At 35.1% G+C, this 23,198-nt stretch overlaps 4 protein-coding genes and 1 long non-coding RNA gene across 8 annotated transcripts; all 5 read right to left on the minus strand.

Annotated features, from left to right (window-relative positions):
- Nucleotides 1-953: 953 nt before the first annotated feature.
- Nucleotides 954-2,739, minus strand: LOC125473173. The gene is made up of 3 exons (XM_048575618.1): nucleotides 2,520-2,739; nucleotides 1,793-2,250; nucleotides 954-1,690 (listed from the first exon to the last, which is right to left on the minus strand). The coding sequence occupies exons 1-3, from the start codon at nucleotides 2,599-2,601 to the stop codon at nucleotides 1,121-1,123; spliced, it is 1,110 nt and encodes a 369-aa protein (XP_048431575.1). The 5' UTR covers nucleotides 2,602-2,739; the 3' UTR covers nucleotides 954-1,120.
- Nucleotides 2,740-8,459: 5,720 nt separating this feature from the next.
- LOC125473192 (snakin-2-like) lies at nucleotides 8,460-9,360 on the minus strand. Its single transcript, XM_048575669.1, has 3 exons — nucleotides 9,200-9,360; nucleotides 9,039-9,081; nucleotides 8,460-8,842 (listed from the first exon to the last, which is right to left on the minus strand). Exons 1-3 carry the CDS (start codon nucleotides 9,293-9,295, stop codon nucleotides 8,661-8,663), a joined length of 321 nt encoding a protein of 106 aa, XP_048431626.1. The 5' UTR covers nucleotides 9,296-9,360; the 3' UTR covers nucleotides 8,460-8,660.
- A 4,007-nt stretch (nucleotides 9,361-13,367) lies between these two features.
- LOC125473241 lies at nucleotides 13,368-18,107 on the minus strand. 4 transcript variants are annotated; one of them, XR_007255100.1, is made up of 4 exons: nucleotides 17,722-18,107; nucleotides 16,615-16,691; nucleotides 16,284-16,389; nucleotides 13,368-13,782 (listed from the first exon to the last, which is right to left on the minus strand). It is a non-coding gene; the product is annotated as an uncharacterized LOC125473241 (long non-coding RNA). The 4 variants fall into 4 exon arrangements; XR_007255098.1 differs by having other exon boundaries at nucleotides 13,368-13,809; XR_007255099.1 differs by having other exon boundaries at nucleotides 13,368-13,822.
- Nucleotides 14,353-15,728, minus strand: LOC125473240. Its single transcript, XM_048575828.1, has 2 exons — nucleotides 15,269-15,728; nucleotides 14,353-15,101 (listed from the first exon to the last, which is right to left on the minus strand). Exons 1-2 carry the CDS (start codon nucleotides 15,562-15,564, stop codon nucleotides 14,921-14,923), a joined length of 477 nt encoding a protein of 158 aa, XP_048431785.1. The 5' UTR covers nucleotides 15,565-15,728; the 3' UTR covers nucleotides 14,353-14,920.
- Nucleotides 18,108-20,010: 1,903 nt separating the features above from the next.
- LOC125473236 (gibberellin-regulated protein 1-like) lies at nucleotides 20,011-21,010 on the minus strand. Its single transcript, XM_048575819.1, has 3 exons — nucleotides 20,852-21,010; nucleotides 20,668-20,710; nucleotides 20,011-20,443 (listed from the first exon to the last, which is right to left on the minus strand). The coding sequence occupies exons 1-3, from the start codon at nucleotides 20,945-20,947 to the stop codon at nucleotides 20,262-20,264; spliced, it is 321 nt and encodes a 106-aa protein (XP_048431776.1). The 5' UTR covers nucleotides 20,948-21,010; the 3' UTR covers nucleotides 20,011-20,261.
- Nucleotides 21,011-23,198: the final 2,188 nt, after the last annotated feature.

Genomic DNA, 23,198 nt, shown 5'->3' on the forward strand with positions numbered 1-23,198 from the left:
ACTGCATTGTTGATGTTGACCCTAAACAAAACAAGTAGGTAAGTCTGTCGCTCTACGGTCATTTGGGTCTCCTAAAACCATCTCCAACTCTTGGGTAAAAATTTAAAATTTTGAACTTAGAAAATTTAGGTTGTAACTTAGAAACATGTTTTCTGCTCCAATTCTTTTGAGTTAAATTTTTCATCCTAAATTATTAAAGAATGAATCTAAGATTCTTAATTAAAAAAAAAAAAAAAACAATCTAGACTATTCCAATTTAATCTTATGAACATTTTAATCTAAAAATATTTAATTTTTAATAAATATTAAAAAATCATTAAATCGACATCATGAAACTCGTAAAACACTATGAAAAAAAATATGAAACACATGAAAGATTTTTTTAAAATTATTTTAGACATTGGATTTAAATTTGAATCATTGAATATTTTTCTTTATTGTTAAATTATTTTAGGCATTGGATTTACCCATTGGATTCAAGGAATTTCAAGGTTGAATTTTATAAAGCTTAAAAAAAATAGCCAATCCAGGGAATTTCAAGGTTAAATTTGTTCCAAAAATAAAACACATGAAAGATTTTTTTTTAAATTATTTTAGCCGTTGGATTTAAATTTAGACTATTAGATTCTTTTTAAATCTTAACTGTCAATTCAAAGAATTTATAAATATGAAACTAAAAAAATACTCAACCTGGGGTTTATGAGTTAAATTTGCCCCAAATACGTATTCGGAAAAGGGTTGGAGCAAGTTTGGGTTGGTGTAAATTCATCCGAGTTGTTCCAAAGATCAAAATGGCCAAATTATTAATGGAAATTTCTTGTTGGGTTTCTGTAAAATACGCGTTTGGGACGGGGGGCTTCAAAATACATCATAAGCTTAATCCGTGTTGGGGCGGGGGGGGCTTCAAAATACATCATACTGGTAATAATGTCCAAAAAAAAGAAAAGCAAAAATTAAAGTGAGGAATGACACATCATTTTTTGTCTCATAAAATCCAAAACAGAAAAATAAGCAAAAATTACCGAAAATTTAGCAAAAGAAACCAAAGCACTTTCCCTAAACATGGTTATCAAGACAGACAACCAAACAACTTTAGCACTTCGAAACCAGACAGAATATTTCAATCTTCCTCCTCAAGAAACCGCAGGTGCTTCCCCTTTGGTGTTGGCAGACCCTTCAGCCGCAGGGCACCCGGCGAAGCTGATTCCGGAGTCTTTGCAGTTCCTTCTTCTTCTTCTTCTTCAACAATTTCATCTTCACTGTCATACACAAATCTGGTATGCTTTCCAGCAAACTTGGGAACCCTTCTCGTCTCATCGACACAAATATTGCTTATTCCATCACAGAGCTCATCCACATTGTATCCTCCATCTTGTTCCTTTTCTTCTTCTTCCATTCCATAACCTTCATTAAGCTTCAGATAATAGTCTTCTTCTTCATCGCTGTCTGCTAATTCTTCCTCGTCTTCATCTTGGGTGCTAGCATTGACCTGCATCGACCAGATGGAAGCATTGTCATCATCTGGGGACGATGACTTCTCTTTGCTGTCAGTAATCACAGAGGAGAACTCGGATGAGACTGAGGAGATTTCGGACTTCTCGGAGAAATCCAGCAGCAGAGACCGGCTCAGGATACTCTTCTGAGATTCGAGGCTCCCCTGATTTTTTCCTTCAAAGATGTCACATACCACCTACCACATTTTCATGGATTAAAGCAAAAAGAATCAGTAGCTAAAGTAAGAAAACCCAACAGAAATTATCGTCACAAAATGAATACATGAGAAGATCCCAACCTGAGAAATCAATTGTTCTTGGACGAGGGGAGAAGGTTTCTCAGAACTCAGACCAACATTGCTGCTTCCACTTGCACCAACAGAGATATCAGATACCTGTGGAGTGTTTGCCGGTGTTGGCGCGAGGAGCCCCATTGGAGAATTGGCGATAAGGCCTTGAATTAGGTGAATAGGGCGGCTTTCGAGCGAGATCTTTGAGAGCTCAGCCTCCTCTTCAACTTGCTGCAAGAGGGTCTTGACTTGACCTCTCAGCAAGGCCTCTCCGGACCCGGGTGTGTTCTTGGCTCTGCAGCTTCTCTGCTTGAGTATGCCCGATGACGGTGTCTTTAAGCTTCCCGTTGCAAGCCCCACAATCGGAGAATCGTTGGTGATATCAATCAGTGCAGAACGGTCTTGCTGTTGCTTCCCATTTCTTGGTCTCGATTTCAACAGAGCTTTCTCAGAATCTTCAGTCTTTCCTGAAGAAAGATTAACAAAACAAGAAAACAAAACAATCTATTAATACAAAGCAACCAGATTAATGACAAACCATTAAAACCCCATGTATTAAAATCCCGATTTTTTATTGAAAATTCATGATTAAAAATTTTATGGTAATCCCATCAAAACCCATGTATTGAAAGAAAACGAATTCCAATTAAACCACGAATCTGTACAGAACCCATATTTTATTTTCCACGATTGTTCGACTGTTTGGAAGAAAAGAAAAGAAAGTGAGAGCACTCACTTGAAAGGGGAATGTTGCTGCTGTTCTGAGCAGCCGAAGTCTGAGACCTCGTGACTCTTCTGATTGACGACGGAGTCTCCATTGGATCCGATTCGAGAAATTCGTCGAGAAACGGGAAGGGTCGTCGGAAAAGCGATCAACGGAGCGGAAATTGGAGATCGGAAAAAGGAAGCAGTGGGCTCTGAAATTCAAAGTCGATGGCTTTAGGGTAAAGGTTGGAACTTGGAAGGATTATAAAGAGGGCGTTTGGTGAACGGGGAGGTTCTGAAACGGGAATGTGACCGTTGGCGCGTGCGGTTCGTCCAAATTTGACACGTTTGCTAAACTAGCCGTTAGGGTTTCGTTTGAATTGAGACGGCTTTAAGAGCACTAATGGGCCTCGAGTGGATTAGGTTAAGGATCGTTTGGGCTACAATTGAGAAAAGAAAGTTTATTAATTTTTTTCTTAGTATATTTCAACAATATCAAATTTTTGATTGAATGAGTATACGAGACATGAAATCAACCCCTGATTTCTTTCTAAAATAAAAAAATAACAGATGGAGATTTTGCGTGTCTAGATCCACCTCGACCCCAACTATCATTGTAGTCCCAAGAAAATCATCTCGTCTCACACTGTGTAATCGAGTAACAGACCGCAATTGAGAGAGTGATATATTATCCTTTCATTTTATTTAAATTTACAGAAAAATTCAAAGCCCGGGGGGGGGGGGGGGGAAGGAAAATGGGGAGAGGAAAAAACCTTGGGGACAAGGTCAGAGAGTCGAGAGAAGAGTAATTTTTCTTTTAATTTTTAATGTTATTTTATTTTTAAATTAAATATATAATTTTATAAAGAAGTTTATAATAATTTATGAATTTCTATGTGGATGAAATATTTGTAATTGGCTAATGGAGATAAACACGAGGATAAAATTGGTCAAATTAAAAACACAAAGAACTAAATTGGTCGGGCAATAACACAAGGACCATTTTGAGATTTAAGCCTACATTACGAGAACCTCTTTATCAATCAAAAAGGGTGAAATCAAAATGAACCTTTTACTCTTCACCGAGTCTCACTAGACTCCCTATACTCTAATGTGTCTCACCTTACCACTTATACTCTTCTTCTGTCTCCAAGTTTACTCTATTCCGTTAATTTTCACAACAAAACTAGTAGCTGACTTTGCAGGTTATTTTGGTAAATATATCCATTGAAATTAAATACAATTAAATATTAAAAGGAACAAAAAGAAAACTTTCAACCCACACGTTTCACCTCCTCCGATCCCTAAATCCTATTGTGCAAGTATGAAAAGTCAATTAAATTCACGTCATTCACTAAAAAAAAAAAAAAAAAAAAAAAAAATTAAATTCACGTCGTTGGGTGTCAAAATTAAGTATATAGTGATCAGAATCCAAGTAATATCCTATCTTATAAGGTTAATGGTAAATAATGTAGAGAAGTGTGAATGGATTCTCTTAAAAGTGAAACTGTTTATGAATGTTGACATAGAAATTAGTGGTAAAATATGAGGTAACAAAAAATTCATGGAGAATCTTACTTTTGAGAGAGTCCCTTAGCGTAGTCCAACTATGTATATGCATGCATGATTTCAGCTATATATATGAATCATGATATTTTTAATGTATTTGTACCCAAAAAATTTCTCAACGCACCATCCCAGGCCCAAAGTAGGGTATGGTACTGGTACTAGCCTTGAAGATGGTGTGAAGTCTAGTTTTATTGTTTGGCTTCTCTTGTCAAATATTGTAAATTGTACCACACATGCTCTAGTTAGATTTAGGGTTTAATTACTTCTCTGGGATCATTTTGCTAGAAATATCACTTCAAGAGCTTAATTTCTCTCAGCAAAAGTTTGTTCATATATATGCATTTCATGCCATTATTTCCAGTTCATTCTGTCTAGTGGTTCTATCTCGTTAAAACTTCTCGCTGCTTTCACGCGAGCTGAGTACACACTTTAAGACAACCCACATGGGCTTTCTGATAGCTTTTTCCCCGAAAGTGTTTTTTAACCCTAGATCTTTTCAGATTGATTTTACACATGACACGTGGCTTTTCTGGTCCCCTTTCTGTTTGAACAACCAGCCCTTTTTAAAAGCTAATTTATGGTTCATTTGTCTTTGGGGTTGAGATTGAAAAAGTTTTTTAGAGCTTTATTTCCATCTCTATCTTAGACCTCCTAGGAGCATCAAACATATTTTATGGGTAATGTTCTTCTTTGAATCTTTATAAGTATGTCTTTGAATTTGCTTGCTTAAATCTCTTTATATGCTCATTTGTTTTGGCTAAGATATTTACATTTAAAAAAAAAAAAAAAAGTTGTTTTAGCTTTGAGCTACCTCTTATATTCTTACTTGAAAACCCTAGCTACAAAATCACACTCATGCACTAAATACCCACATCAATGCATATTAAGATAGCATTTTTTTTTTTTTTTTGTAATTTTGATCTTTGTTTTTAGGTCAAAATTTTCAAGTTTCAAATCTTCAAACTGACCTCTTTTGGGATTCGCGTCTGTTTCATCTTTCAAGTGTTTGACTGGTGAAATTGACTAGACATCGAATCCAGATCTGCATATCATTGCCATATCATCATATGCATAGTTTGTGTGTGGGTCTCGGTGCAACAAGGTGAAGAGTTCAGGAGGAGCTGCCATCTTGTTGAGACAACACCTTTTCAATGCCACAAAGTGAAGAGCTCAAGATGAGCTGCCACTTCATGAAGACCAAAGGAATTCATCTTGTGTAAGGCAAAGTTGCACAAAGGTAAAGCTGCTCTGTAGATTAGGTCTAGCAATTGAGCTTTACGTGGTACTTTGTAAGAATCTTGATTATACTAGTGGATTGGACTTAGTGGAGAGTCCTCGTGTTTTTAATCTAGAGGTGGGTTTTTCTGGCCAAAAACTTCTTGTGTTCTTTGTTTCTTAAGCTTGTCCACATATCTTATTTACTTGCAAATGTTTCATGCATTCTATGAAATGTTATTTGATATGTGTTAGAGACTAAGTTTACACTACATATTATGAGCAATGAACTGATTTGTTGTTGACTAAGATAACTTGTAGTGAACTAAGTTGGATTCGTAGATTTGTGTTTGACTAACTGACAAATCTGTACTTAGTTAACTGATGAGCTTCACTAGTCAATCTAGCATACTTTAATTCATAATTGCTTTGTTATTACTGTTTGCATAATGAACCGATATGTAAATGTGTTCAAACTTAGGAATTATTGTTGTAAAACTAATTTGGGCAGACTCTGATTAGTTGAAAGCATTGGTCAATTAGGTTTTGTTATTACAACTGCACTTTATATCATTGATTAACTTGTAACTAATTGACTAGCTTATTTGACTAGTCTACTATGCAAATTTAGTTTTTATTTGCAGAATATTCCACCTTATTCCCAATTTCAGGACGGGTTTGGGCTTTGAGGCTGGACGTTGGAGGTGGATTAGGAATGGGTCCGGAGAGGCTTACAGTTTTATATTATCTCTATTTGGAATGAAAAGGGGATAAATATTGGCAAAAAAAAAAAAAAAAAAAAAAAAAAAAAAAAGGGTTTAAAGGCAATGGGAAAAGAAACGAGTAGAAATTTTTATGTGGACCAAGTGAACGAAATTGTTGATGTGTTAACTTTTAGATTTATTAATAAAAAAAAAAACATGTTTTATATAAAACTATAACACAACTAGGCCTAGCAAACGGATCGTGTTTGTCATGTTCGTATCATATATGTTATCTTAACGGGTCGTATCGTGTTAAACTCGTTATCTAAACAAATCCTAAGGTGACCCAATATCAACTCGATTCTTTAAGGGGTCATGTCGTTTTATATCGAGTTAAAGAGTCATGCAATAAATTGTTATGTCTAATGTCTAGATCTAAAAAACAATCTTATCGGATTCTTAACGAGTCACGATAAAAATCTAACTCGTTAACGAGTTTTTAACAGGTGACCCGATAACGAATAAAACCTATTAATGATCCAAATTGTTAATAAATTAACCCGAAGCATATTATTTTCATGTCATTTAATATTGTATTAACAGGTGGTGCAAAAATTATTGTGTCACCACATGATAGTGTAGTACACTAACAGATCTCTCTGAAATAGGAGAATATTTGGTGGCCAGTTGTGTTGTATGGGACTCCTTAATTGCTGAGTAGCATACAGCTCAGCTCTTCTTTTTTATTTAGTTGGGGAAATAAACCCAGCTCATCTTCATTCGACCAATGGAGTGGGAACAGAGTGTACAACCTACCGTAGTGGTAGAAACTAATTATGTTTATATATTTTGGTAAGGGTTTAATTTCAATTAATTCCTCTCTTATCTAATAATTAATAATTTAATCCATTAATGTTATTGTTTGTTTAAAAAAAAAAAAACATTGAAACTTGGGGGGATTAAATTAATTTTAGACAAGCTCACTCTCACTAAGCTTGATTAGTATTAGAATAATACTTGCATCCCTCTATCTATCTCAGATAAGTATATTCCTCCAATTGCAAATAACGTATCTTCACCATAATTTTTTTATAATTGGACCGTTCAATTTCTTAATCTTTATTTGAATATCATCCCTACAAAAAAAATCATTAGAATCCAAGATTGTTTAGTCATTCAAATGAATCAAACAGTATAGGTACCAAATAACATACTAATGATAACCTTTCATTTATTTGATATATTTGGATGACTAAACGATTTATGTTTTGAATAATTTTCTGTAAGAATGTTCAAACGAAGATTAAGAAATTGAACAGTTTCGATTAGAAAATCCTATAATGAAGATAGGTTATTTGTAAAGGTAATGCAAAATAATCAAAAAACAGAAAGAGAGAAAGACTCCAACATGTACTGCATACGTACGTTTTATACACTTGCTTCTGCAAGCTTATATCTACAGTGGTACATTGTTATCTCACAAATCAAGAATTTAATATTACGACCACATGAAGGGGAGTTATATATTAATAATGAACCGTTCATTTATTTGATATATGTGTATTGGTATATTACATATTGTTTATATTTTTGTTTATTACAAACAATACCGTTATTTTAAATTAAATTAACGATAAGAGAAAAAGTTTGAACTCGAAATACATTAAGATAAAAAGGAATACTATATTCACTAGTGCAACAAACTACTTGCATCATTTTATTTTGTTTTTTTAATCAAGAAAAATATACTAAGGGGAAAATCCTCGAGTACAACCGTTCCCTACAGAATCAAACTGAAGAGCATGCAGAGCAAATGAAGGAATACAATGATCCCAAATATGACAATCGGTAATAAGAAGGCCGTGGCGAGCGAAGGCATCCGCCATAAAGTTAGCCTCTCTAAAAATATGTTTCTAGTCAATGCAATCAAAATTGGTCGTCATCCACTTGATATCTTCAATAATAGGAACCAGATTCCATGGCGTCGCATCCCGATCCAATATTGACTGAATGACCAACTTAGAGTCTCCTTCAACCATAATCTTTGTATAGCCCTTCCTTTGAGCAAAAAGAAGGCCCTCTCTAAGAGCCCTAGCCTCCACTTTTGAAATAGTGGCACCATCCAGATTTAAAGCTCCACCTCCAATGAACTGCCCATTATGTTTCTGTAAGACAAATCTTGCCGCCGTCTTGTCCCTGGCCACCGAACCGTCAAAGTTTATCTTAATAAAACTCTTATCTGGTGGATGTCATTTAACAATTGTAGAAGTATCATCAGTATTTCTTCTCCAACCTTTACCATTGGCTTTAAGATATCGCCCACCCATAGAGATAGCCAATAATTTATAGATCTTGCCGGGAAGGGCACAACATTTCTAAACACCATATTATTACGGTGATTAGGGAACTTATAAAAATACTGATACCTTACTTAAAATGTAAAGAAAAGATACATCATCTAACGAATTAAGATACTTATCAAATCGAACAAAAGGACTTAAAAATAGTTTTTATTAATTACAATACAATACAATCTTAATAGAAACTCATACAAAAGCAGAAAGCTTTTACGTTTTACATGCATGCCAAAACATTCTCTCTCTCAGTAAAAGAGATGAGAAAAGTTTGTGCACTTTATTTATTTTGGTTGGATTTGTTGAAATGAATTGAAAATTTGAAAGAAATTAAGGGCACTTGCGGGTTTGGTTGTGGGTTTTAAGGTTAAAGTAGCAAGGACAAGATTCGTAGTTGCCAGAAGTGCCTGGAGGAACGCAACTGCACTTGTCACAACAACTCCCACATGCCCTTTTGCAAAGACGAGGCCTCGATGATAGTTTGCATCTTCCTTCACATGCCACTCCACAATCTGCATCATAAACGTATATTATGCACAATTATTTAACTAGATATATGACATCGTAACTAACAACTTTCATCAATATATACGATATGAACTCAGGTTTTCTTAAAGACTGGATGTTACTTGACCAAATGATCTTGATTACAAATTTACAAAAATGGTGAATTAGTTAGAGAATTGAAGATGTAAGCGCGTGACATACCTAAAGTTGGGGGCTTGGGGGCCGGTGCTCCATCAACGCCCAACTGAAAATAGTTAATACAAACTTTTCAGTTCATATTTTACTTAAATCATTGAAGAATAATTGAATACACTACTTGAAAGTTGAAAGAAATGTATGAAATATATGTATAGGTCTATTACCATCTCATACTGGTGATCAGCTGCTTCAGTGAAACATTGGAGAAGCATAAAAGAGACAAGCATGGAAGCCATGAGCGTTCTTGATGACAAAGCCATCTTGATTATATATGGAAGAAGAGGAAGAAGTATCTTAATTTGGCTTGTATGTTGTGAAATAAGAGTGAGATATTAGTGCGTGTATTTATAGAGAGAGACTGGTGGTATCGATGGTGCATGGGGGGGCAGTAGGGTTGATGCAATGCTAGTGCCTGCTTGCCTGTCCAATAATTTTGGACCTACTATTTAATTATAATAGTCGTCATTTTCAGATGATCTCCGCGAAAGTCACGCTGCCAGACTGCTCACAACTCATCACCCTTCACCAATGTTTTCTTCTTTTGTTTGGAAAGGGACCCTCTCCGGACCATTTCATCTAAGTCTCATCATTAAACAATTCGGGTTCTTAAAATTTGATCTAACGGTTAAAAATAAGGGTCAATTTTAAAAGTTATAATAACTTTAGCATTTGGATCAAATTTCAAGGACCCGAATTATTTGATGAGAAGAATTAGGTGAAAGAGATCTGAAGAATCCTTTTCCCTTTTGTTTTGCTTGGTTTCTGTTTAACATTAAATATCTTTGCTTAACATTTGAACCAATAATTAATGGCTAAATAGATTAGAATGGATGGAGGTGCCGCCCTTTGGAGAATTTATGGCTCGTTTTGAAATATTTTTAATGTAACTGAAAGCACTTTTGGTGAAAATATTTTTGAAACAAATCCTTATTAAAAATCCAAGTGAATCATGGAGAAACACAAGTTCTTCCTGCAAGAAGCAAATATCTGGTGCTTCTTAAAAAAATCACTTAAAAGTGTTTTTGAAATCCAAAATATTTTACCAAAAATATTTTCAATAATTTAAAAACATTTTCAAACAAACTCCTTTTTATTTTGAGGTAAGACTTTCCTTGTGATTTTTTGTTGTTCTTTCGTTGTCGAGGTTTCTTAAGAACGAAAATTTAAGTCTTATTTAAGTTTTAAGCGGGTGCATTTGGCTACTGCCATTCATACAACATTAATTTGAATTGTAGATTTGCATGGACTGCCACGATAGTAACATGATATATGGACCATGTGGTATATTTTAATCTTAACTTATTAGTTATTACTTCACCGTCTCTTACGACTTAAACTGATCTACACAAAGGCTTAACAAGAAACTAGTTTATTGAAATTGTTTAACTAATGGGGAAGATTAGGAAGTGTGATTAAGTTGATCTATACACTCAACTTCTTGTTAAGAGTGAGATATATTTTTTCTTGTATGGAAAATAAAATATTAATTAAAGAGAGAAACATTTAAGACAACCGTTTCCAGTACAATCAAATAGAAAAGCATTTTTAGCAATCGTGTGTAGGGTCTTACCCCAAATATAAGTATCCGGACGAGTGTCCAACACTTAATAATATCAGCAAGAAAATTCATCTCACGAAAAACATGCAACCAAAAAATGAAAGAAAAAGAACTGACAAGAGAACTGATATCGTCAATGATTATCCTGGGCTGCCAATGTGTACTACACTAGTTCAAATTGGCATCAATGCTTGCAAATATAAAGCATTGAAGGAAAAAATGTCGACAGACGAGTGTTGGCCAGGTGGCCCTAGCTTGCTAGCTGTTCTACAATCAAACTTTGTTTCCCAAACCCACCGCCGTCGGTGCCCAAAGAAAATGAAAGAAAAACCCTACACTGTACTACTAGCTCTTAAGGCAGTCATGCCTTCCAGTTTGGTATTCTACTGTGGAGAATGTCTTTCATACATGATACGAGTATATATTGTTAATTTGTTATCACGCCTTTTTTATATTAATTAATCTTATGTATAAAGTTAACACAAGAGGTGAACAGTATTTTTAATGTCACCAAGTATCAACAAAAATATTTGAACAAAAATACTCTCAAGACAAAAAACTTCAAAGGCATCCCAAAATAATGCATCAAATAAGACAAGGGCATTTTTGTCATTTTAATAGTGCTTTTTTGAATAATTAATTTTTTGTTACAGTTTTTTTTTTCTTCCTTTTTTTTAGTACCTCACAATAGGTTAGCAATAATGTAATTCAATTTCTATTTTTAATTCAAAACATTTTAAGAGGCGGGTAATGCTGGTTATAAAAAAAGTCTTTCGTACGCGGATAATAATGTGATTAAATAAGTTGTCAAGTGATTTTTTTATTTTTTTTATACAAACGATATTATCTACACTAAGGAAGAGGGGGGGTGGGCTTAGCCTCACAATGGGCTAGTAATAATGTGATTCAATCAGTTGTTTATTAAATATTATTTTCTCTATTCTTAATGTAAATTCTATAGAGACCGATTTTATTATGTGAATTCAGCTGCTTTAATTGGTTTATGAGGGGTTTCTTCTAGTATGATCTAAAATTATTCATTTACTTCAAACATTTGACTTTCATTTTGTCAATTTACGCATATAAATACATTTAAAATGTGTAAGTTGAGTGCAGCACGCCGTGATTTAAAAAATATCACACGTGTGCATAAAGACTAATAGTATAATAATATGTGTAAACTTTTATTTATATAATATTTTATTATTAACACCAAACACTACAATGAGGTATACCATTACCGTAAGTTGGTCTCTCTTCATTTACTTTACACCTGATTTTTTATGTCTGATTGGTTCCCCTTCTCAATATCATTTTTCTAAAAGAATAAGGAAAAAAGGACGTTGCAGCAACAATTTTTATTAGAAAACAAAAACATCTAAAATTCATCAGTCTCGTTCTCCTAGAACACATAGTTTAAGAAAATTATGATCACTTATTGTTTTATCTTGACCTAACAATGAAGGAGAGAGTATAACAACATTGCGGGTTTAATATCCTAATAGATAGGGTGTTGAGTTTCTATGCATTCATCCCTCGCCAAAACCCCCCATCCCCTAAATTATTTTAATAGTTCCGAACCATCCTCATTCCCTTAATAATAGTAAATTAGAAAAACAGAAAGAAAGAAAAAAAAAAAAATCATAGACCACTTACTGTTCGATTAAAATCACATGACAGGTGACTACAATGTTTTCGCATCATATAATTAGACCACTTACTGTTGGATTAAAAAAATTAAAGACCACTTACTGTTCGATTAAAATCATATAACATCGGACTTTGCTATGTGTGTATACATATGGTCAGGCAACCATACTCAGTAGGCCTCTTGCGGTGCTCAGGTGGCTAATTTGCCATAACTGATGCCTGATGGAGACAAGGAAAGGGTTGGAATTCCACAACCTACAATTCTCATTGCATGTAAAAAAAATTTCATTTGTAACACGATCAAAAAAAAAAAAAAAAAATCCCCTTCTTAACTTTTGTAATTTTAATTAACTTTGAGTTGGTAACTATAATACTCACATCTTCAAACAAAAGAAATAGAAGCAGGTACACATTGGTAGCACCTTCTGCAGATCGATGAACCCTACCTTCTATTGGATTTTATTGAGTTGGTCTTGAATTTCATTTTATTTTAGGTTCCGTTGAGTTAGTTCGGAATCCAAGATTCTTGTTCATGGAATTACCCAAGTTTATGCTTGTGGTTGTAACTTAGGGTTACAATGCTAGATATTTGAATTTCAGTAGCGAAATACAGTAAACCTTATAGAGTTGGCTTTATTAAAAATTAGTGAAATGATACTTGATCATGTTGGTTGATCAATTTAATTAAATGTTAATGTTTAGATTCATGGAATTGATTATTTGTTGTGATTGTGGAATTGTGTTGGAAAACATGTGATAGAATTGAATGACGAAATTAATGACAACCTTGGCTGGCATATAGTTTCATTATGTAGTCTGGAATCTAGTGATTCATGCTACTCAAGTTTCATTGAGTGATTCTTGAACTCTATATTTTTCTACTAGCACTAGTACAAAAAATAGGTTGCGCGACGCAGGTACTTTCGTCGCGCAAAGTCAAAAAACGTTACCTGAAAATTAGCCCAACGAAACCTTCATCGCATGTCAACCGTCACGCCAAGGCAACGAAAGCATGATTTGCACCACATGTTGCTTTTTCATCGCGCAAACCCTTTTTGTTTTTTGGGCAAAAATATTTTTTATTTTATTTTAAATAAATATTGTAATTAAATTCTAAACAATAATTCATAAACCAAAAAAAAGTATTTAATTATAAAATATATGAAAATGTACATACAAGATGTCTAAACAAAAAAGAAAAAAACTATAGTCTTCTAGGTTTGATACATCAGGCTACTGGGTATCGACAAGGTGAAAGTGGAGCAAGATCAGGTGCTGGCATCGAGATTTGAAGGCCAGACATATGTAAGGCTTGTAAGATCATGCCCATCTTCTTGTCCTAGGGCAAAAACTGGTTTGCAATCTGGGCATCCTAGGATGCTTCATGGGCCGCAATCTTATCTTTTAGGGTTTCCACTTCCTCCGTCAGGACGATGACCTATCTTGTGGTCGGTCTGGAAAAGGAGGCACCCGTCTCACGAACCCGCACCTTCCCCATACCCCAAACAACCTTGCCATGACAACGACCAAGCTCCTGATCTAGGATCTCAGCAGAACATTAATCACCTACAATTTATAACTGAACATTTGGTGGAATTGACAAGTAAACAAAGGAGCCAACTTGCACCCAAATGGCAAGATGATAATCTTAAACACCTTAATTCTGAACGAGGTGCTTCATGTCTAGCATCTTGAATTTATTCACATTCAAATTTGGGTAAATTACACTTTCATATCTCAGGTTTGGGGTCTATTTCAATTCCTTACAACATCTTTAAAATATTTCAATTTCATACCTTAAGTACTATTTTATTTCAAAATAATACCTACGTTACATTTTCCATCTATTGATTCGTTAAGTGCTGACGTGGCTGACACATATATGCCACGTGGCAAATAAAATATATTTTTTTAAACCTGAATTTTGTCAAAAAAAAAACAAAAAAAAATTTGAAATAGACCCCATCCCATCTCCCCGCAACCTCCCCCACAAACCCATAACCCTTTCTCCCCATCCACACCCACCCAGCTCGTCTTCCCCCTTCCTCCTGGCGACCCTCCTTCTGCCCGCACCCCCCACGGCGCGACCCACCTTGATGTCTCCCCCCCCCCCCCCCCCCCCCCCCCCGGCTACCTCACCCTGCTTCCTACCCCCCTCGGCGACCTAACTCCTTGCGTATGACCTCGCCCAGAACCCAGATCCCGACCTGGCTGACCCACCTCGCCTAGAGCCCAACCCCCACCCTCCTCTCATTTGCAACACCTACCCTCTTCTCCTTCCCCCATCCGTGCCCTGCCCTTTATTTTCCAGCAGCTATCTTCCTCAAACCAACACCCCCGTCTTCTCCCTGAACCGACACCCCTTCTTTTTCCTCATTACTTGTATTGAAAAGACTTTTAGCCTTGATTTTGTTGCTCCAACAAACCCCCATCAAAACAAAAATTTTCTAAAATCTCTATCTCACCAAGGTCTTCAAATCCATCAAACAACCTTAAAAATTCAAAACAAAAGAAACCCATAAGCAAAGATCTTTTTGTCCCTGCAGACCGAGATTTTTGGGTTCAATCTGCCAGCGAGATTTTTTACACTTCCCCTAGATAAAAACCATAAATACTAAGAACCCAACTGCAATTCATACACGAAAACAGACGATTGATGCTTCAGGTTAGTTTCCTTTTACTTTTTTGTTTTTGTTTTTTTGGATGAGAATCTAACAAAAGGCGAGGAAGAAAATAATGGGGAACTGGGTTGAAGATCCGAGAACAAATGCGGCAGCTGCAAGGCGGTGGGCTGTTTCAATTTAGAAGATTTCTCGTGCCCTTTTTCGTTGGAAATCATGGCTCGAACAAAACCCAGACTTCAAAATAAACAAAAAGACAGAATTAACCGCAAATGAGGAAGATGAATCTTTTGATTTCGAAGGAAGGAGAAAGTGAGAAAGATGAATCTTTTGATTTTGAAGAAGGGAGAAAGAGATGTGTAAACTAAAGATAACAGGAAGTAAACCTAAGATAATGGTTTTACCGGCAGAGAGGTAATTGCAACGGTCGTTCGTCTTCCCCTCGAGGTTGTGCACCGTCGATTTGACGTCCCTGGAGACTTTGAGAGCTGGAGGCAGTTGGCGAAGAGGAGGGTGCACTAATCGGCATCAATCTCGAAGAAGATGGTGGAAAATCAATCGCGCCGTTGAGGGATTTGAAGGTGTAGACGAGCTTGACGAGGATGGAATCGAGGGCGCAGCAGATTTGCCCTCCTTGAGTTGCTGGAAGAAGATGTAGATCTGGGAGTTCTGGGTTCAGAGGTTGTGGCTGAGCCCCCATCACTTTTACGAGGCATTCCCATGTTTACCCAGGGTTCTAGGGTGTTTTGTTTTGTTTTTTTTTTTTTTTTGTTTTTTTTGTTTTAAGATTCAGGTGGTTTTTTTTAATTAAAAAATTATTATTTTTGCCACGTGGTGTGCCACGTTGGCAACCACGTCAGCACTTAACGGATCAATAGATGAAAAATGTAACGGATGTATTATTTTGAAATAAAATAGTACTTAAGGTATGAAATTAAAATGTTTTGAAGATGTAAGAAATTGAAATAGACCTCAGGTATGAAAGTGTAATTTACAATATCTTAGAGTCAGAACGGAAAGGGTACTACGTGAAGAATGGCAGCACGGACCGCTCGGGAGCATGCAGCATTTGTGCGCATGTAATGTACAATATCTTAGAGTCAGAACCAAAAACATAGTATTCTAATCAAATGCATCAAAAAGTGACACGATGAGTGCTCTCATTAACTTCAGAAGCTCAAGTCTAAATGCAATCAACACAAACCTGACAGAAAGCTTAAACATGTAACAAACTAAACTTGATGAAAGTCCAGGCCAGTCACCATGGATCCTTTAAAACATATAGATACAATACAAGTAAAACTAACTGTCTTCCAACTTGCAAGGATATGTTGTTTACCGTACTCTACCAAAAACACAGGAAACGGTGCACGAATCAAGAGCCTATAAAACAAAGCAAGGGATTGGTTGAATAGTTACTTGTTTGAAGCTGGAAGTGCCATATCCACTGTATGAAGATGACAAGAGTGGTTGAACAAGTGACCATTTCTCTTTGTCCAAAGCAATTGCAAGAGGTTCCAAGTATCTGTAAATCGCATAAAAGAAAGATATGAAGGGAATAACACATTATCAAAATTTTCTTTAAGCACCTCATAACATTATGTAGTGAACTTGCGTTTATTAAATGAAGAAAACCTCTGTGAGTGAAAATCATACATATGATGCAATCTAGTCACACAAACAAGCATTGGTGATGGAAGACAAAATATCACTTCTCTTCAATAAAAAGTTAACAAGCAGTGTTACATACTCTGTTGCCAGAAAACCATCAGACAGTCCACCAATAAAAATGACTTGCTGTCGATAATCACCTGTTTTAAATCCTACCTGCATTGGAAGGATAATTCTCATTCATCATCAAGAAAATTATATGTATAAGCATACAAGATAGATCTCCTATAGGTGAGCACAATGAAAGTGAATGAACTACACTCGATAACAATAATAAACAGCAAGAACTTTATATTAAATGAAAATTGATGATTTTTCGAAAAATAATTTACTTATATAAGACATGCACTGGAAAAAAGAGAAAAAAAATCCATAGTTTTTTGTTTGAAGGCTGGGCTTTACTCCAAAATCCAAAATACTTAATTCTATGAGCAATTTACACAGAAATCTAGTTTACAAGTTTAATCTTGCAAAATGTTAACCAAACCACTGCAACCAAAAGGCATGAAATTTGTGTTCTTGATGCAACTCACTGAACCTTCCAACATTTTTTACGGGCAGCAGTGTGTTTTATTGAACAAAAAGGAATAGGTACAGTCTACAGAGTAGTAGACACAACTGAACCTTCCAACAACAGAACCAGGTAATTTCTCTTCTTATTTTCAAAGATAAATAAGATCTAAACAAATGACTTCGAAAATCCTATCATTCTTGAAATGCTGTTCTCCCTCAATAGCTGCCAATGAACTACTACACAGCTATTTTTCGCATGGTACCAAAACCCATCCTAACCTCTAAGGTCTCACCCAAGCTCCAGCATTTCACCTCAAATCCCAATCTCAGTAATTGGCATAAACTTTATTCCGACTAGATAACAGTTAAAAATCGCATTTTTCGATAGCAAAATGGCACCAATTATCCCCATTCTTTCAAAATACCAATCTCAGTAATTGGAAACTGCTCAAAAAATACTTTAACCACCAAATTCAAATCTTCCCAACTCACCATTAACATAATTCAGACCACCAAACAGTTAAAATTTGCATTTTACGAAATGGCACCAATAGCCCCAATGATGTCAAATTACCAACTTTCAAAAAAGATCGAGCTCTCGCAACTCAATCACTACTCAAATGCAGCACAATCCAGAAACAAAAAGCATAAACTAACATAAGAAACAACAGACCTGAATAGATTTGGGGCCGTACTTGAATAGCACGCCTCGGAACTGATTCCGCACAACAGGGCCGGAACTGTCGCCGGAACCGCCCGAAAGGGAGTCTGCTCCCGTCTTGACGGACCCGGCCCGTTCCAACCGGCCCCGGACGACGCCAGAGAACCACGAACTGGAGGAAGACGACAGAGAAGAAGACTTGAACTGACTGAGGGAGGACTTGAACTGGAGTGGCCTTTGAAGGGAAGAATGAGAACACCCAGCCTAGGGTTATACAAAATAAAAAGCCGAAATTTTTATGAAACCGCCAATTTTTTCCAACTAAGCAGCCAAAATTTTAACAAATTGCGCGAAGCAGTTTGTTCGTCGCAGAAACACATTTTGCGTGGCCCATTGATTGATACATCGTGCAAACAGTCTTTGTGTAACACATTGGTTGGTATGTCGCGCAAATTATATATTTTTAAAAAAAATTATTATAAAATTTATTGAAAATGTGACTTTACTCCTTTCAATTTTTTTTTTTTAACATAAAACACAATAATATATTTTTGTAACAAAAATCCCATCCAAACTACAATTATCAATTTAAAGCTACTTAGTAAATATATATACCATTCAATTTCTTAAATGTTATAACAAAATAAATCAATTTAAAGCTACTTAATAAATATATATATATATATATATCATTGAACTTGATGGGATACGCATTCTACGAAATAGTTTTAATGATCCAACCGTCAAACTTATTTGTATATACTTCGAGATCGCATACACAAAAAATCGCAAAAAACAAACATTCATAGATTAAGTAACGGGACAAAACTTTTCGATGGTTATAAATCAAAAATCATGATTTAACGATTATTTTAACACCGATTTTTTATAGCTACACTCCTTGATCCTATATGAATACAATGAATGAATTCGATCTTTAATTAAAATATTTACACTAGTGGATACCACAAAATCTTATGTTATACTTAATGAAAAGTATAAATAAACTCTAAGTGTTAGTGAATCTATCGTTTTGATGGGATACGCATCCTACGAAACTAATTTCAACGATCCAATCATCAAACTTGTTTGTATATGCTTCAAGATCGCATACGCCAAAAATCACAAAAAAAAAAACATTAAAAGATCAAGTAACCGGATAAAAATTTTCGATGGTTATAAACGAAAAATCAGGATTTAACGGTTATTTTAACTCCGATTTTGATGATTTTTTTATAGCTACACTTATTGATCCTATATGAATACAATAAATGAATTTGATCTTCAATTTAAAATATTTACACTAGTGACGCAAAATATTTACACTCAATTACTTTCAGCAACAAAGGTGCACCTTTGTCGCGCAAAGTTGTTTTGCGCGACTGAAGTCTTGGTCGCGCAAAGTTCCATTGCGCAAAATGTCTTTGCGTGACGTTTTGTTGTCAACGTTGCGTAAACATACTTTCCGCGATGCAATTTGCTCCATCGCGCAAGTATGTTTTTGTACTAGTGTAGAAAGTACTATGAGAAATGTCAGAGTTTGTTAGATGGTGAACTACAAATGGCTTGATCCCATCATACGTAGGCACTCTAATATAGAGATTAGGTGCAACCAAGAAATATAGAAAAAGGTTACTACGTTATTAAACCGTTGGGTTGTTTTTGGTCATGACTTGTAAGCAAGGCATGATAGTTGAACAAGTACGTGGTGATGTTACGTGCCAATTTTGGATGTATCTAGAGATCGGAGCGTGACAATATGTGTAAGCTTTTATTTATGTACTTTATTATTAGCATCGGAAAACTTCTTTCTTTCTTCTTTTTTTTTTTTTTTTTTTTTTTGTCAAAGGAAAACTTCATTATAGATTCTACGAGAATTTTTATGAAAACCTTTCATTTACTTCTCTTCGATGGAGTTTTAGTTTCTCAAAATGTATCCTAATTTTTGACCTAATTATTTATCTGATGATTGATTCAACTTCTGATAAAAGAGATATACCTTAGTTATATTTCATCTCTTCAACAAGTTTAATAATTAGCATAATCACCCTATTAATATTCCGAAATGAGGTAATACCATTATCTTCATTTACTTTACACCCAGTTTTCTATGTTTGATTGGTTCCCCTTTTTAATATCAAATATTCTAAAAGAGTAAGAAGGAAAGGATGTTGCCAGTAACAGTTTTTATTAGAAAACAAAAACATTTAAAATCATCAGTCTCGTTCTCCTAGAATATGGTTAAAAAAAATTATGGTCACTTATTCTTTAATTTAAGGATATAACTTATTTAAAATAGAAAGAAAAACTACATCATCTAACAAATTAAAATACTCATCAAATCCAACAAAGGACTTGAATTTTTTTTTTTTTTTTTATTAATTACAATACAATCTTAATAGAAACTCCTCCTACAAAAGCAGAAAGCTTTTACATTTTACATGCATGCCAAAACATTACCTATCTCTCAGTACAAAAAAGAGATTCTTAAGTTTGTGCACTTTATTTATTCTGGTGGGATTTGCTGAAATTAATTGAATAATCGAAAGAAATTAAGGGCACTTGCGGGTTTGCCTTGGGGTTTTGAGGTTAAAGTAGCAAGGACAAGACTCATAGTTGCCAGAAGTGCCTGGAGGAACACAACTGCACTTGTGACAACAACTCCCACATGCCCTTTTGCATAGACGAGGCCTCTTTGATAGCTTGCACCTTCCTTCACATGCCACTCCACAATCTGCATCATAAATATATATTATACACAATTAATTAATTGGATATATGAAATCGTAACTAACTTTCATTAATAGTACAATATGGACTCGTAACTAACAACTTTCATCAATACGATATGTACTCAGATTTTCTAAGACTGAATGTCACTAGACCAATGATCTTGATCATAGTAATGGTGAGTTAGCAGGAAAACCGAAGATGTAATCATGTAAGTGCGTGATATACCTATTGTTGGGGGCTGGGGGCTCGGTGCTTCATTGACGCCCATCTGAAAATAGATAGGTACAAACTTTTCAGTTCATATGTTACTTCAATATATTGAATAAAATTTGGATACACACTACTTGAAAATTGAAAGAAACATATATATATATATATATATATGTGTGTGTGTGTGTAGTTATATTACCATCTCGAACTGGTGATCAACTGCTTCAGTGAAATATTGAAGAAGCATAAAAGAAACAAGCATGGAAGCCATGAACGTTCTTGATAACAAAGCCATCTTGATTATATATGGAACAAGAGGAAGAAGGATCTTAGTTTGGCTTGTATGTTGTGAAATGATAGTGAGATATTAGTGTGTGTATTTATAGAGAGAGACTGGTATCGATGGTGCATGGAGGGCAGTAGGGTTGCTGCAATGAAAGTGCCTGCTTTCCTGTCCAAATAGTATTGGATCTACTATTTGATTATATGGTACATGTCTTTGGAAAGGGATCCTCTCCGGATCCCTTACTCCTAATCAATCATGTTCGGGGATCTGGGTCGTTGAAATTTGATCCAATGACTAAAATTATTCTAACTTTTAAAGTGGGCCCCTGTTTGTAGTTGTTGGATCAAATTTCAACGGTCCGAATCCCCGGACTTGGTGGATTAGGAGGAAGGAATCCGGAGAGGATCCCTTTCCCATTTCTTTATCAGAGGGTCTCTTGAAAATCACACAATTGCCAGACTACTTACAACTCATCACCCTTTACCAATGGGTAATGCTAGAGAAACTAAATTTGTAGACTAAATTTTGTAAACTAAATGATATGAAAGTTGATGATTAGATTAGTACTTAAATGTTGATTAACATGTTTATTTTTATTAGTGACACATTATTTAATTTGCAAATTTAGTCTAAAATTTTAGTCAACTTAGTATTATCCTTTACAAATTAATGTTTTCTTCTTATGTTTTGCTTTGTTTCTGTTTAAGATTAATATCTTTGCTTAACATTTGGACCAAAAATTAATGTCAAAATATATTAGAATAGCTCGAGGTGCCCTTATCGATGCAGGACACTCTTGTTGATGGGAGGTTTTTCAGTGTGCCATCTCGTGTTTCGGGCATACTAAAAAAATTTATCCTTATGAGTACATATTTATTTTGAAGTAATCTAACAAAATTATATCGTTTGACCAAAAAAAAAAAAAAAAAACCATGTGGTATAATCTAACCCTAACTGATTAGTTATTACTTCACCGTCTCTTACCACGACTGATCTATACAAGGGCTTAACAATAAACTAGTTTATTGAAATTGTTTAATTAATAGGGAAGATTAGGAAGTATGATTAAGTGAACCTACCTAGCTAATTCTACACGCAACTTCTTCTTGAGAGAGAGATTTATGATTGCAAATATTAAGAAATTAAGGAAAAAAAATGTCGACAGACGAGTATTGGCTAGGTGGCCCTGGCTAGCTAGCTAGCTGTTCTACGATCAAACTTTGTTTCCCAAACCCACCCCGGTCGGTGCCAAAAGAAAATGAAAGAAAAACCTACACTGTACTACTAGCTCTTAGGCAGTCATGCCTTCCAGTTTGGTGCTCCACTTTTGAGGTCGTCTTTCACGACAAGAGTATATATATTGCTATTATGCCCTTTAATGATATAATGATATGTGTAAGCTTATTTTAATATAATACTTTATTATTAGCATTGGAAAACTTTGTTCTCAATTCTACGAGAATTTTTATGGAAGTCTTTTGTTTGTTTCTCTTCACGAATGTATCATAATTTTGTAGCTTACTTTTTATTCTGATGATGGATTATTCAAACCCTAATAAAATAGATATACCTTAGTTATATTTCATCTCTTCAACAAGTTTAATAATGAGCATAACTGCCCTATTGTTCCGGTCCTACAATGTGGTATACCATTACTGTGAGTTGCTCTCCGTTTGTTTACTTATATTTGGCCTATGACCCTTTGACACTCTCGGTTGGAGATCATTTTTTATCATAGGGCTATGTTTGGCTTATGGCGCTTTGGCCCCCTTGGTTGAACATTGTATGAAATATAGTATGACAATGTTCATTAAAATATAATTTCTTGGAAGGCTATAGGGTTAAAGGGAGTCCTATGACCCTTCTTCGGTTGGAGATGGCCTTAATAGATGCACTTCAGGTACAAAACTTTTGCATTGCCTAAATTATTGTAATAGTTTTAAATCTTCTCCCTTCCCTTAACAATAGTAAATTAAAAAAAAATTAACAACAATAATAAAAATAAAAATCAAATAATCACGTACTGTTAGATTAAATATGAAATAATGGGTAACTACAATTTTCTCCGACCATAGGAGAACGGGACTCAAACAGTCAAACTCACACTAGCAGTGTGCTATAGCATTGGACTTTGCCACATGTAGATACATATGGGCCAGCCAAACATACTTAGTGGACCTCTGGCGGTGCTCTGATGGCTAATTTGTTATACGTGATGTCTGATGAAGATAAGAAAAATGTTCCCGTTGCATGCAAATTT

This window comes from the organism of the source record quoted next, unplaced genomic scaffold (genome assembly GCF_019419815.1).
Source record: "Pyrus x bretschneideri cultivar Hongxiangsu unplaced genomic scaffold, Pyrus_bretschneideri_v1 Contig8, whole genome shotgun sequence".
NCBI lineage: Eukaryota > Viridiplantae > Streptophyta > Magnoliopsida > Rosales > Rosaceae > Pyrus > Pyrus x bretschneideri.

Bases quoted from the DNA above. Each gene is read 5' to 3' on its own strand.
- LOC125473173 (XM_048575618.1), bottom strand. From the start codon at position 2,601: ATGGAGACTCCGTCGTCAATCAGAAGAGTCACGAGGTCTCAGACTTCG. The intron at 2,251-2,519 runs GTGAGTGCTCTC...ATCTTTCTTCAG, and splicing joins CAGCAACATTCCCCTTTCAA to GAAAGACTGAAGATTCTGAG. The intron at 1,691-1,792 runs GTTGGGATCTTC...AAAATGTGGTAG, and splicing joins AAGAACAATTGATTTCTCAG to GTGGTATGTGACATCTTTGA.
- LOC125473192 (XM_048575669.1), bottom strand. From the start codon at position 9,295: ATGGCTTTGTCATCAAGAACGCTCATGGCTTCCATGCTTGTCTCTTTT. The intron at 9,082-9,199 runs GTAATAGACCTA...AACTATTTTCAG, and splicing joins CTGATCACCAGTATGAGATG to TTGGGCGTTGATGGAGCACC. The intron at 8,843-9,038 runs GTATGTCACGCG...TTTATGATGCAG, and splicing joins CCCCAAGCCCCCAACTTTAG to ATTGTGGAGTGGCATGTGAA.
- LOC125473240 (XM_048575828.1), bottom strand. From the start codon at position 15,564: ATGGGGGCTCAGCCACAACCTCTGAACCCAGAACTCCCAGATCTACAT. The intron at 15,102-15,268 runs GTAAAACCATTA...TTTATTTTGAAG, and splicing joins TTGCAATTACCTCTCTGCCG to TCTGGGTTTTGTTCGAGCCA.
- LOC125473236 (XM_048575819.1), bottom strand. From the start codon at position 20,947: ATGGCTTTGTTATCAAGAACGTTCATGGCTTCCATGCTTGTTTCTTTT. The intron at 20,711-20,851 runs GTAATATAACTA...ATCTATTTTCAG, and splicing joins TTGATCACCAGTTCGAGATG to ATGGGCGTCAATGAAGCACC. The intron at 20,444-20,667 runs GTATATCACGCA...TTTATGATGCAG, and splicing joins CCCCCAGCCCCCAACAATAG to ATTGTGGAGTGGCATGTGAA.